Raw genomic sequence first — 12,992 nt, 5'->3', positions numbered from 1 at the left:
CTCCAAGGATTCCACTACCAGATCCTTTCAGGCTTCTGAAGGCCATTCCTTCCATGACACTTGGTCTGCTCTTCCAGCCATTCCTCTTCCACAAGCAACCATGGGAGAAGTATCAGTGCTTTCACCTGCCCTTTCATTTTTCACATCACTTTCCAGGTGAGGCAGCAATTCAAGTGCACTTCTTCCAATATAGTGTACTGTATTCGAAGCTCACAATGTCATGTCCTTTTCAATGGAGAAACCAAACACAGATTGAGTGACAGTTTTGCAGAACATTGCTGTTCAGTTCTCAAGGACAATACTGAACCACCAGTAACTTGTCACTTTAATTTTATGTTCCATTCTTACTCCGACCAGTCTCTCTCCAGCATCCTACATTATTATAAGGATTCCATGACAACTAATGGAAACAACAGGAACATCAATTCAACTTCCATTTTGGGTCATTGATCCTGCTGTGAGTTAGCACTGATTTCCGTTAATGTCTGTTTTCTTCCTCTATCTTTCCACTCTATTTTCCTTTTCCAATTTGTTTGTTTACTTTTCATAGAACATCAAACAGAAAAGCACAAGAGCAGATCATTTGGTCCATGAGTTCTGTTCTAAACATGATGCTCAAGTTAAACTAAAACACTTCTGCTTGCATGATGTTTATCCCTCTATTCCCTTCATATTCGTGGGTCTATCCGGAATCCTCTTAAATGGCACAATCATATCTGCTCCTGGATGCCTGTTCCACGCTCCACTCTCTGTGCAAAGATCTGACCTGCAGATCTCCTTTAAACTTTCCTCCCACCTCAGTTTCAACAGTATATGACATTTTTATTTTAGGAAAAATATTTGCACTGTCTATCTATGCCACTCATTATATCAGGTCTCCCCTCAGTCTCATTGGTCCAGAAAAAGCAACTCAAGAATGTACAACCTCCCATCATAGCTCATAATTGCAAATCCTTGAAACATCCTGGTAAATCTCTTCTGGATCCATTCCAAAGCCTTCTCATCCTTCCTGCAATTTGGTGATCACAATTGCACAAAATAGTCCAAATGTGACCAAACCCAAGTTTTATATTACCTGCAACATGATTTACCTAGTCTTGACTGATGTCCTGACTATGAAGGCTAGCATGTCATGTCATGCACTTTTTTTACCATCCTATCTACTTGTATGGACATATTCAAGGATCTATGAATCTGAACCCCCAGGTCCCTCTGCACATCAATGTTTTTAAGAGTTTTGCCATTAACTGTATACTTTCCCCTGATACTTGACTTGCCAAAGTGCAACACCTCATACTTGTTCAGATTATACTCCACTTCCATCAGCTGCTTTTTAAAATAATTGTGACCTTGACAACTTTGGTCTGCCTCCTATCATGGACATCCCCCCTGTTCACTCCACCCTTTCCCCTCTCTGCATCTTAACCCACACTTTCATTTTTGATGAAAGGTTCTTGATTCAAAACTTCAAAACACTGTCTCTCTCTCTCTCCTCATGAACACTGCCCAACTTGCTGACCTTCCGTATTTTAGTCTAACATATCTGGACCTGTACACTGCCATGGCCTAAAGGGAATATTTGGGTAGGAAGTCATGAAAAATTGGAGAGGATGTCCTCATGTTAGGTTCCCATCCTTGCACCTGAACCATCACCGTCATTTGACCCTTGTCCCACAGAATGAATGTAGATGGCATTCAGAATGGCAGAGACCTGCTCTTATTTCTCAAACAGAAACAAAAGATGCTGGAGATACTCATCGGGCCAGGGTCGCTTCAGATTTACAGCATCTTTATTGTTTTGCTTTTCACTTTCTATTTCCGTCCTTCCTACATCAAAGACAAACTACTCCTGAATCAACCAAGGAGGTGGTGCTTGGAGATGTGGAGCAGTGGGATAATTCCAGCTGTAAAAAAGTGAAGGCCTTTTCTTCTCCTAAAGCCAAATTGCTTGCTTTCGGATGCCCTTTACATCTTGCAGGTCTGGTCTACCAGCAGGAATGAAAACATCCTGGGAAATATGTCCCTTTAAAATGCTTTCACTCACTTCTAGTTCGCTGACACATCCCTTTATTGCTCCATGGGAAAGAATTTTTTTGCCATACTAGGCTCAGGGAACTCAATTCCAAGAAGAGAAACAGAATGAACAGTTTCGATCAATGACCTTTCTGTTTCTATGTCCTGCTAAACCCAGCATTTCTATTTTATAATATGATTAATATAATGGCGCGGTTAGTGTAGTGGTTAACACAACCCTATCACAGCAACAGCAAACCCAGGTTTGAATTGGCCGCGGTCAGTTTGTATGTTCTGCCATGTATGTATGAGTTTCCTCTAGGTGCTTAGGTTTCATCCCACATTCCAAAGACTTAGGGGGTTAGTAGGGTAATTGGTCACATGAGTGTATTTGGGCAGTGCAACTTCATATGCCGGAAGGGCTTGTTACCATGTTGCATCTCTAAATGAAATAAAATTAAATCAAAGAATTAAATTTAGGTATCTGGCAAATGTTTTTGTTTTGCTTTTTATTTGGAACCAGAGAGAAGTTGAAAGAATTTTGAAAGAACTCAAAGAATTTTGTGGCTGAAATTAACCTTTAAATTAACATTAAAATTGAATCAACCTTTTAGTTACAAGGTCAAATTAAGATTTTTGCTTTTGAAAAAAATGATGTATTATTCTAAATAGGTCGGGTTCAAACGATAAAATATCCAGTACCAGTCATTGGCAGGAATGGAAATGCTGCAGTTGGTTTAACATCCTCGGTTTGAGGGCAGAGGGTATCGAGGGGTCCCACAATGATCAATAACCTCTTTCTGTTGCTGCATGACTCTTAGGTTGGGTGCAACAAGCCAGTCAAACGTGGGATGAGCGCACAATGACAGTGTCCCGAGGTATGGATGGCTGATGACATCTGTGGATCTGGCCAAAGGTCGTGCCTCTGCATGCAGGAAAAAACAGGTAATGAAAAAGAATACCTGATGGGAACTATTGAAGCTTGTTGAATTGGAAACAGAGTTGCTGCTTGCATATATACCCGGGGATGGTGCAAAACTGGAACCTGCAATTAAAAGAAATAGATTTGGGAAATGTTACATATCTTAATTTAAGTATCAGAACATTAATGAGAGATCCAGATGTCAGAAGTTGGATGCATTTCTTGACAGCAGAAGTACTCTTGATATATACAGAGCTCAACTCCAGTACCCATGACATTTACGCCTTTCTTATTAATTTTTCAGGATGTGAGTGCTGTTGGCAAGGTCAGAATTTACTGTCCACCTCTCTTGATGGTGTGCCACCATCTGGAGCCATTGCAGTCCTTTTGGCGAAGGCATTCCCACAGTGCAATTGTATACAGTTCCAGGAATTAAACCTAGTGATCATGAAGGATCAGCAAACTATTTCCCAGTAAGGATGATGTGCAGCCCACACACATGCTGCTCTTGTCCTCCTCAAGGGTAGAAAGAGTTGATTTGAAAATGCTGGCGGAGGAGCCTGTGGGAATAACTGCAGTGCATTTTGTAGTCAGTGCGCACTGCAGCCACAGGCAGTTAGTATTTACGTTATTGAATCAGGTGATAGTCAGCCTGGATTTCCCTTGGGTAGTGTTGAGAGCTGTTCCCTAAACAGGTCTTAGCCCAGGGCTCGAAACACCATTCAAAAATGACCACGAAGCCCCTGGCAATTTCAAAGATATTGACTTCACCTCCCCAACCCCCCTTTTCCTAACTCTCCTTAACACTAACCCTTGCAGTGAACTGGGATTCACTGGTAGGGTGTTGTGCTGATGGTTGGCCCCGCCTCCCAGCTCCACTCCCATCTGCTCACATATAACTTTGGTTTCCCACCTAAACCCAGAACCCTTCTGAAGACTACTGTGAGACCCTACCCATTGTTTTAAGCTAATAAAAGCGTTTGTTCTCCCTCCAGTCATGAGAGCTTTTATTCACGCTACCACCCGAATCCTCAATCTTCATCACATATTCACCCTGAGTGAATCCCCAGCAACTGTCCTTGCTCCAGTCCAGGGTTCCTACTCAGATATAGCCATCTTTGGCATCATCCAATGCCAATGTGAGGCCAAATGTAAAATTTGAGAAAGAACATGTTATATTCCTCCTGGACAGCCTTAAACGTCTCCACAGAGGCTGCCTGATGTACTGAATATTACCAGCATTTACTGTGTCATATTATTGAGGTTTCATCATACATTTCAGATGATGCTTGAGGCTAGGAAAATATATATACCTCTTCAAAAAAAGGCATAGAGACAATCACTGAGTTTAAACTGATTAGTCAATTTTATCTTCGAGTGTGGTACGTTTGAGAAAAATAATGATGATGGAGAGAATTGGCAGTCAGTTGGACAAATGCAGCTTGAATAGAGTGGATTTATGAAAGGAAACCTGAGGCTTACTAACTGAATGGAATTTTCTGATGAAGTAGCGAACGATAATGAGAGAAATGTGTTGGATGTAATGTTTTTGGTTTTTAAGGTGTCATGCAATAAACTTGTCATCAAGACTGATCGCTACCGACAGGATTATAGCACTGCAGCAGTATGGATAGAAATTGGTTAAAGAGTGGAAAAAGAAAGTACCAGTGAAAGGTAAACAAAGCATTGCTGGAAATACTCAGCAGTCAGGCAGTGGATGGAAAAACAAAGTTGAAGGTTCAGGTCAACGACCTTCCATCATGACTAGAAAAGTTAGAAGTCAAAGATGTTTTAAGCTGCAGGGAAGGAGGAGGATTGGACAACAAATGTAATGTCTGTGACAGGGTGGAGACAAAATTTGTCAATGACACACAACTTGGAAGCATAGTGGTCTGTGAAGTGGATAGTTCTATACTTCAAGGAGATATAAACAACTTTGTGGAATGGTGGATAGGAAGCAGCTTTGATGTTGAGAAGCGCAAAGTATTAAATTTTAGTGGGAAGAATGAGAAGAGGTAATATAAACCAGAGGACCCAATTCTTAAAGGAGTACCAGATCAAAGAGTCCATATGCGCAACTCATTGAAAGTGTCAGATTGAGAAAGTGGTAAAATCTATACAGGATTTTTGACTTTATAAACAAAGGCAGGGAGAAGTATTATTAAGTATGAACATGTATAAAGCACCAGACGAGCTACTGAGTACCATGTTAGTACTGGGCAGCATACTATAAGTAGGCTATAAAGGAGAAGAGATGTACCAAGATGTTTCCAGGGATAAAGAATTTCTGTTATGCAGATTCCCTGCTCCAAGATTATACTCCTTGGAGCAGGGAATCTTGTGAGGGGTTTTGACATCCACTATCATGGATAGTGATGGAAGTAGATTCAATTGTAGCATTCAATGGGGAACTTGACAAACTCTTGAAAAGGAGAGAATTTTGAGCACAATAGTGCAGATAACTGGAATTCACTGCCTATGTGTTGTTCAGATGGCCGGCTCCTCCCTCGGTTCCACCCTCACCTACCCCAATATAAACCCTGGTTTTCCCGCCTTACCTCAGATTCACCTGTGGATTATTGTGTCTACAGGCCATTGATTGTAAGCTATTAAAAGCGTGTTTGTACTCCTTACTTGTCTCCAAGTGCATTTAGTCACGTTACAAATGACTGAAGAACCTCCTTCTGTGCTGTGACCATTGTGTGATTCTGTAAAGTTTTATGCTCACTGGAAGGGTGGTTGATTTGCTGACTTGGAATTTCTAGTTACAAAATCTCTGAATGTACTTGGCCTAGAATATTTCTGGAGCTTTCCCCATGAAGTTAAGCCCCCATTCTGGCCTAATTAATTTGCCAAGGTCTAGTTCAAGTTGCTTTCTCCTTCTGCCCTGGCAGCGGTGTCGAATGTTTCTGACTTGAGTCAATGAATGACAGCGTTAACATCCTGGGGAATAGTTGCAAGACACTGGTTTCGGAAATCCATTCAGTCATATGATAAGAGATTTGTCACTTATAGAGTCAGAACTATGGTAAAAGAAAGTAGCAATGAAAGACAAACAAAAGTTGCACAGAAATGGGCCCTTCTGCCCATTATGTCCATACTGATAATCAAGTACCCATAGTCATCAATGCCTTGGTATTTCAATTACACATCCAAATACTTCTTAATTGTCCTGAGTAGTTGCTCCACACTTTCTCAACCAGAATCCAACCACTCTCTGGATGAACAGACATTTCTGCAGATCCCTATAATCTCTTGCACCTCATCTCAAACCAATGCCCTCTGTTATTAGTAGTTTCTGTTATGGGGGAAAAATTTCTTACTATCTCCCCTATCTATGCCCTCAAAGTTTAGTATACCTCTATCAGGTCTCCATTCAGCTGCTTTCACTCCAAGGAAAAGAAGCACAGCTGATCTGATCTCTCCTCATAACTATATTCCAGACAATATCCTGATGAATACCCTCCTGAATTTAATCACATGAACTGGACCTAAAACCCCAACTGTGACCCAATGTTTAATAAAGTTGTACCATGACCTCCCTGCCCTTGTATTCTATGCTGCAGCTAATGAAGGCCAAAATTCCATACGCATTCTTCATCACCTTATTGTACTATGCTCCACTGTTGGGGATCTATAGACTTGTACACCAAGGTTCTTCTGTTCCTCCCTAACATTTAAGATATATGTCTTCTTCTTAGTAACCTTCCAGAATGCTGAGTTTCTCCAGCACTTTCGTGTCACGCAGCCATTCTCAACCATTTATTTTTGGCTATGTCCCCCTTAGGACTCTGCTCAAAGTTGATGGGTCCCCTTCCCTGTGAAGCAGTCAAGTTTAGTTGGTTTGTTCCATACTTTTCTCATACTGACTACATTAAAAACATTTTGTGATTTCAGTCTGTAGTTCTCTTAAAGTGTGAGGATGTACGGCTCCGTTGAGAATGGCTGGTGGATTGTACCCAACCCCAGCATCTGAAGATTTTCTTGTTTAACACCATCTTGTATTATCTGAATTAAAATCCATCTGCCATTGCTCTGCCCAACTTATCACCTGATCAATATTTTTCTGTAACAAGTCTATATTCTTCACTATCAATAACGTCACCAATTTTCATATCATCTGCAAATCTATTCAGTATAACATTTAAATTTATATTTAAATCACTCACAGCAAGGACACCTGCATCCTACGGTATTCAACTGGTCACAAGCTTCCTGTCTCAAAATGACCATCACCCTGTTTCCTGTAACCAAGCCAAATTTGGATCCAAATTGCCAATGTGCCTTGGAGCTCATAGACTCTGACCTTTTGAGATTAGCCTTCCATGTGGGACTATGTAAAATAATAATTGTCTATGAAGACTATATCAATCTCACTTCCTCCTTCAATATATACAATATATTGTTTTTTTCTTGAAAAACTCAAACAAAGCAGTCAGGAAGGATCTCCTAGTATAAACCCGTGCTGTCTCTAATGGATCAACCCCAGACTTTCCAAGTCTAGCTTTCCTTCCAAGTATTATATTTTAGTTTTCTTCGATTACCTCTCTTATAGCTCATTTGTACTAACATGCCTCATGTGAAAACTATTCACAGGTCCAGCTGCGTTGTCCCCAAACTTCTGACTGCACTACCTCTGTCTCTCATTTCCTTTCAAAGATATTCGAAGATAGAGAGTTATTTAAACACAATGGAGGTTACAGAAATTGAGGCAATAATCCTCTACTGAGACCAACTAATGCACACAGTGGCATCTTCTCTCTTTCGATTCACTGGAATATTCTAGCACGCCAAATACACAGTATACAAGTCTTGCAGTGGTACCAAATTACTTGAGAAGCACAATAAACAACTCACTGGTAAAAGTCAGAAGCAATGGTGCACATAAATGGGACAAAGACCAGGAAATAGGCAATTTATTTTCTCTCCTGCAGCTGGTGACTTCCTGTGGACAAAGGTAATCAAATCTGCAACATGGCAACTTGAGGACATAAGTTAAAGTAAGTATAAAACTAAATGTCCTAGTGCTTTGAAAATGTATGATCAGATTTGCAGAATAATTTTGATGGAGTGAGACCACTTCAAGATCCTGTGTATTGCAAATCAATTAATTATTCAGAATTACAACAGAAAAGCTGACAGCAATCAACAGGAAATAAGTTGGTAAAAAGACAAAGAGGGATGAAAGTAGCAGCACACTAACCTTGCATCTGATAGGAATAAGGTGCTTGGCCTGGTTGGGGTGTAGTAAATCCTGGGCTGTAACTAAGGCATCCAGTCTGCAATGCAGATTGTGCTTGCGGTAGTCCTCCTTCTGTCTTGATTCCTGACAATGGCAGAACAAATCTTGTTTGAAGAAATATCTTTTCTAACATTGTTTCTGGATATTAATTTTTTTTTGTTCAGCAGGATTGATTGTACACACGAGAAAATAGTGTTGAAAGATTATGCCTTACCATAAGTGGGTAGTCCATAGTGCTGGCCTGTTTGCGAATATGCTGTATAAACTGCTGGCTGCTGCATTCCTGAATACTGGGTTTGCCCAGCATAAGCCGTCATTGACTGTGCTGTTGGTGTGGAAAGAATATGTGGGTATGGCCTATGAGGAAGAGACAGAGATGTTAGGCTGGCCACTTCTTGGAGACATCTTTGACCTACAATCAAATAATGTTATTTGATGAAGTCAATTAGTTGTGAATATCATCAATTTCCAATTTGTTGTTTCTGATTTAAAAATACCCAACTTTGTCTTTTCTGATAAGATAATCAGAAATAACACAAAGAAGAATTTTATTTGCAAATTTGAAACATTTCAATAATATTAATGAGATTTTGTACAAGATTTGGTTTCTTTGGAAATATATGCTGATATACAATTTTGAAAAACTTTCAAAATAACCGGTTAAAACATCCCTCTACTTACTTCGAAGGATAAAGCTGTGGAGAATAATGGTGTATTCCTCTTGGACTATAGCCACTACTTGTTATTACTACAGGAAAAAGAAAAAAAATAGTGAAACATTAAATGACAACCAGAACAAATGAATTTGGACTTTGTGGCACAAACTCAAGTTAGACAGGTGTGAGATGACAGAATAAACTTAAATTGTTATCATAAGAAATAAATGCATGGTACATGGGAAATAAAGTTTAACATGTTTAAAGGAATTGCAACAAACATTGTTTAAGATATCTACAAAAATGTTGGTTGGAATAAAAAAAAAACTTATGAGCATTTCATCCTTTCTATTGTGCTACACTGAAGTGTGAACAGTACTGATGGCCAACCCAATCCTTGCAAAAAGAACGGTGAAATTTGCCAACAAAACCATTTGAAACATGCATGGGTAGTTTACACTTAGAGAAAAGCTCTGAAACTGGACTAACGAAGTTAATTTTGGTAGTGTATACAAATGGATGCAGTTGCTGCCACTTGGCCCTGCACCAGAATGAGAAGGATATCAGCCGTTAAAGGCATACTCCCCCTGGCAACCAAATACCAGCAACACACACCATGACCACCATGATGGGGAGAAAGGTTGCAGTGTTCAAGGACTGCTCCAATGTTCCCTACATGAACACGGAAGCAGGATTTGTGCACCAATGAGACCAAAGATATCAACATCAACCACCTCAGGAGCTAGCTGTCTCCAATAGTCTCCTCTTGGTGTGAGAATGCTCATGCATCGCACCAACAGAAAATAATTTTCTTGTCCTCACAATATATGACAGGGTGAGCTATGAATTATTGAAATGTTTGTTGCAAGCCATTTTAGTATCAAATTGAGGATTCATTGTTCAATGAGTTATGATTAGCACCAGATGGTCATATGAAGAAGAATGTGAGGGATTATTGTCTCATCTGGTCCTTGGTGTTAAGGATTGTATTTTGTGTGTGGACACTGATGGCAGATTTGTTATGCAAATCTACTTGTAAGGGAGCTGGCAATCCAACATACAATCCCTTCTCTACTCTGCCCCAGGATGCCCAGTGGTCTTATGTTGACTTCTAAGGTCACCTTCTTTGTCCTCATGCTTCTGCTGCTCTTCAACCTACTCCTCATGTACCTTAGGCTTTGGGTCTCTATGTCTTCAGGCATACCACACACTAATATGGTATTGCAGGACGGCCTCAAATTGAGGAATTTGAGAAGACAAAGGACATTTTCCCCAATGATTCTGATGGTTATAGAGCTGGTGAGAAGAGCCAGGGAAGTGGACCTCTGCCTACCAGGATCCATCTCTCTGTGCAGTGTTGGTCATGGAAAACATCTGGTAGTTTGGTCTGGTAGATGAAGCTGTCATGTGTGGTTCCCAAAAATCATGGCATTAATCAGCAAAAATTTTTTCTGGTGATTAATAAACATCTGCATATTGAGGGAGCGCAATTTTTTCCAAATGAGGGGAGATTTAAGGTTTCTAATGGGACACGCTATGGACTCTCAAGTAGTATCAATGGCTGCCCACACTTGCGTGAAGCCAGCAATGCTGGCAGATCTCAGTGGCAGGATGACAACTGTTTGTCTCTGAAGCCAAAGTCAGCAAATTCATTTCTCTGTGAACAAAGAGCCTGGGTGGCCTTTCGGATGTAATGGTGAACAGCAGATTAGGAGACGTGCTGCAGCCACAGAGAGATCCCAAAATGAGGAAATGCATAGCTTCAAGGAGAGAGCAGTTCAGGGAGGTGAGAACCTCACACATCTTGAACATCTGAATCTCTGAATGCTGGGAACATTTCTGAGTTCCTCCTGTCAATTCTGAAGTTGCCAAGTCAATCAGAAGAGTCTGCTTAAACATTCAACAAAGTAGCTCAAACTGACCATTCAATGACATTGTTGGTTGAATCTAAAATCTCCAACTAACCCAGAAATGGGTGTTATTTGAAAAGTGATGCTGTTAGGTATACTAAGTGAATAGTGCATGCAAGTGCCCAGTTCATTTTCCCTATGTGTATTATTTCTCCCGAGGGAAATCACTCCACATTAATTTCTACATTTTCAAAAGGCACTGACCAAACTAATTTCTATAGTTCTGTTTTATTTTGTGTTGACTCTTGTCCAAACTCAGATTTTGGCGATGATTCTGGATGGAGGAATTTGCTGATCCCTGCCCCTTAATCCCCCTCCACTCCAAATGACATGAAGCTGGGAAGCTTTTATTCTCAGTCAAATAATTCAGTGTAGTCTTGCAGCTCCTCCCGAAGGAAGTGCAAAGTTGGGTGGAGGACTGGAGTAGGAGTAGGATGTGATGGGACAGGATACCACCACAATAGAAAATGATGGAAACAGTGGTGAGGTGGGAAAGTCCAGATGCTGTTGCATTTTGAGAGAGGTTGTAAAGCCTCGGACTGGGGGACCAATGGTTGGCTTGCAAGCTCTGGATGAATACTGCTGCTCATCACTTTGTCCCACAAGGACTGAAGCAATTCAGCTGCAATTGGTACTGACCATCACGAAGAGGTTGAAATTACGTTAGCAGACCCAGACTGTGATGTTTGACTGAGCACTTTTGATGACATTGCAATTCCATCCAATCCTCAAATCACATTTTCCATCCAAGAGTAATAATGTGTTAGTGTATTCTGATACATATTTGTAAAATCTGATTTGGTTAAGTTTTTAATATATACTGTAGTTACAAGCTTAATAATTTAAAATTAATCAAAATCAATTTTACATTTTCCTTTTCCCCTTTAAATAAGTTGAGGGCTGTGTAATTTTAACAAATGATCCCAAAACTTAACGCTTAACCTTTACCTCTTCAATAATATGATACTGGACCAACTCAGAAATTTTCTGTAGCTGTGTAGATTGAAGAGCTGTCATATTTATTATGCAATATGGTAATAATAAGTGACTGCTAAAGTAGATCCATATGAGTCCTGCTGTAAAGTGTTCCCTATTTGTTCTTTTTAAAATTTAGATAAGGTAAAAACCTACAGAAATGGAATGAATGAGCCCATTGTGGACATTTCTCCCGTCTCTTTTGTGCACATTATAGTAAAAATATTATGATATGTTTGAACCATTTGTGGGTTTTATTGTCAGCTCAGCATCTGACCGAACAGGAAACACTTGGCATTTCCTAGTTCACGATTCTTGACAGGAATTGTAAATGTTTCATTCCACACACATGAAATAAGGAAATATAAACTTTATATGTTTCATTTCCTTTGTAGTCATAAGGAAGTTTGCCTAATCAATCCATAAAGTGAAAAGTTAATGACAAATGGAAAGACCATTATTGGTATTAAAAGGCACATTTCTAAATCCTCCAATATTTTCATGTAAATTCTTTGTGCACTAGCCAGTTTCAATGATTTTTTTCCCCCCACTGGTTTGAAAAAGCATTATAATAGAAACCAATCTTCTCCACTATACTGACTATGACTTCAGATTGAATGAACTAACTCGCTCTATTTAACAGTTTTCAAGAAAGCTTTTAAAATTATTCAGTACTTTTTTTGTACATGTTAGGGCAATCTTAAGACAACTTTTCAAATCAATTAAATATTGCTTTTTAAAATACTCAGGATCTGACCACAGAACATCAATATAACTAGGGAATTCTACTGCATAAAATTTTTAAAGTATTTTTTCAGTGATTTAAAATTGATTTACTCAAGATGGGCTGCAACCAAAGAAATATCCGTGTAAATGAATAAAAATGCACCAAGTTACCAGTCTATATCAAGAAAGATCAGACACAATTGTTAAGTTTATAGAAGATTTTCATTCAGCAAAGTGCAAATGAGTTTTAATTAAAAAAATGGATTTTATATAACAAGCATAATTTTGAATAAATTTTGAGAACAGATGTATAATTGCACCGATGCCAAACATAAATTTCATCCCAATATTTACAATTACACCACCTCTGGCTATTTACAGTGAATTACACCTACTTATAATGTCCATAATATTACCTACATAATTTTAAAGAATCCACTTATTTCTTCCCCAGTGCACCCAAGAATAACACTGGACATCTCAAAGAGATATTAATATTCATAAAATAAATGATTATTTGTACAATTGGTTTTCCCAAATTTAAATTT

At 39.3% G+C, this 12,992-nt stretch overlaps 1 protein-coding gene across 10 annotated transcripts in view; it reads right to left on the bottom strand.

Annotated features, from left to right (window-relative positions):
- The window catches only part of eya4 (EYA transcriptional coactivator and phosphatase 4), a 475,725-nt gene that overhangs the window by 120,476 nt on the left and 342,257 nt on the right, over window positions 1-12,992 (bottom strand). For all 10 annotated transcript variants that reach the window (XM_069887302.1, XM_069887300.1, XM_069887303.1 and 7 more), the window contains 4 exons: window positions 8,859-8,925; window positions 8,392-8,534; window positions 8,139-8,261; window positions 2,976-3,058 (listed from right to left, as the gene is read on the bottom strand). In XM_069887302.1, the coding sequence (XP_069743403.1) occupies window positions 2,976-3,058; window positions 8,139-8,261; window positions 8,392-8,534; window positions 8,859-8,925 (416 nt within the window). The remainder of the gene's footprint in view (window positions 1-2,975; window positions 3,059-8,138; window positions 8,262-8,391; window positions 8,535-8,858; window positions 8,926-12,992) is intronic.

The sequence above is a fragment of the Narcine bancroftii genome, chromosome 6, assembly GCF_036971445.1.
Source record: "Narcine bancroftii isolate sNarBan1 chromosome 6, sNarBan1.hap1, whole genome shotgun sequence".
In the NCBI taxonomy this organism is placed as follows: Eukaryota; Metazoa; Chordata; class Chondrichthyes; order Torpediniformes; family Narcinidae; genus Narcine; species Narcine bancroftii.
This window is presented reverse-complemented; position numbering and strand designations above follow the sequence as displayed.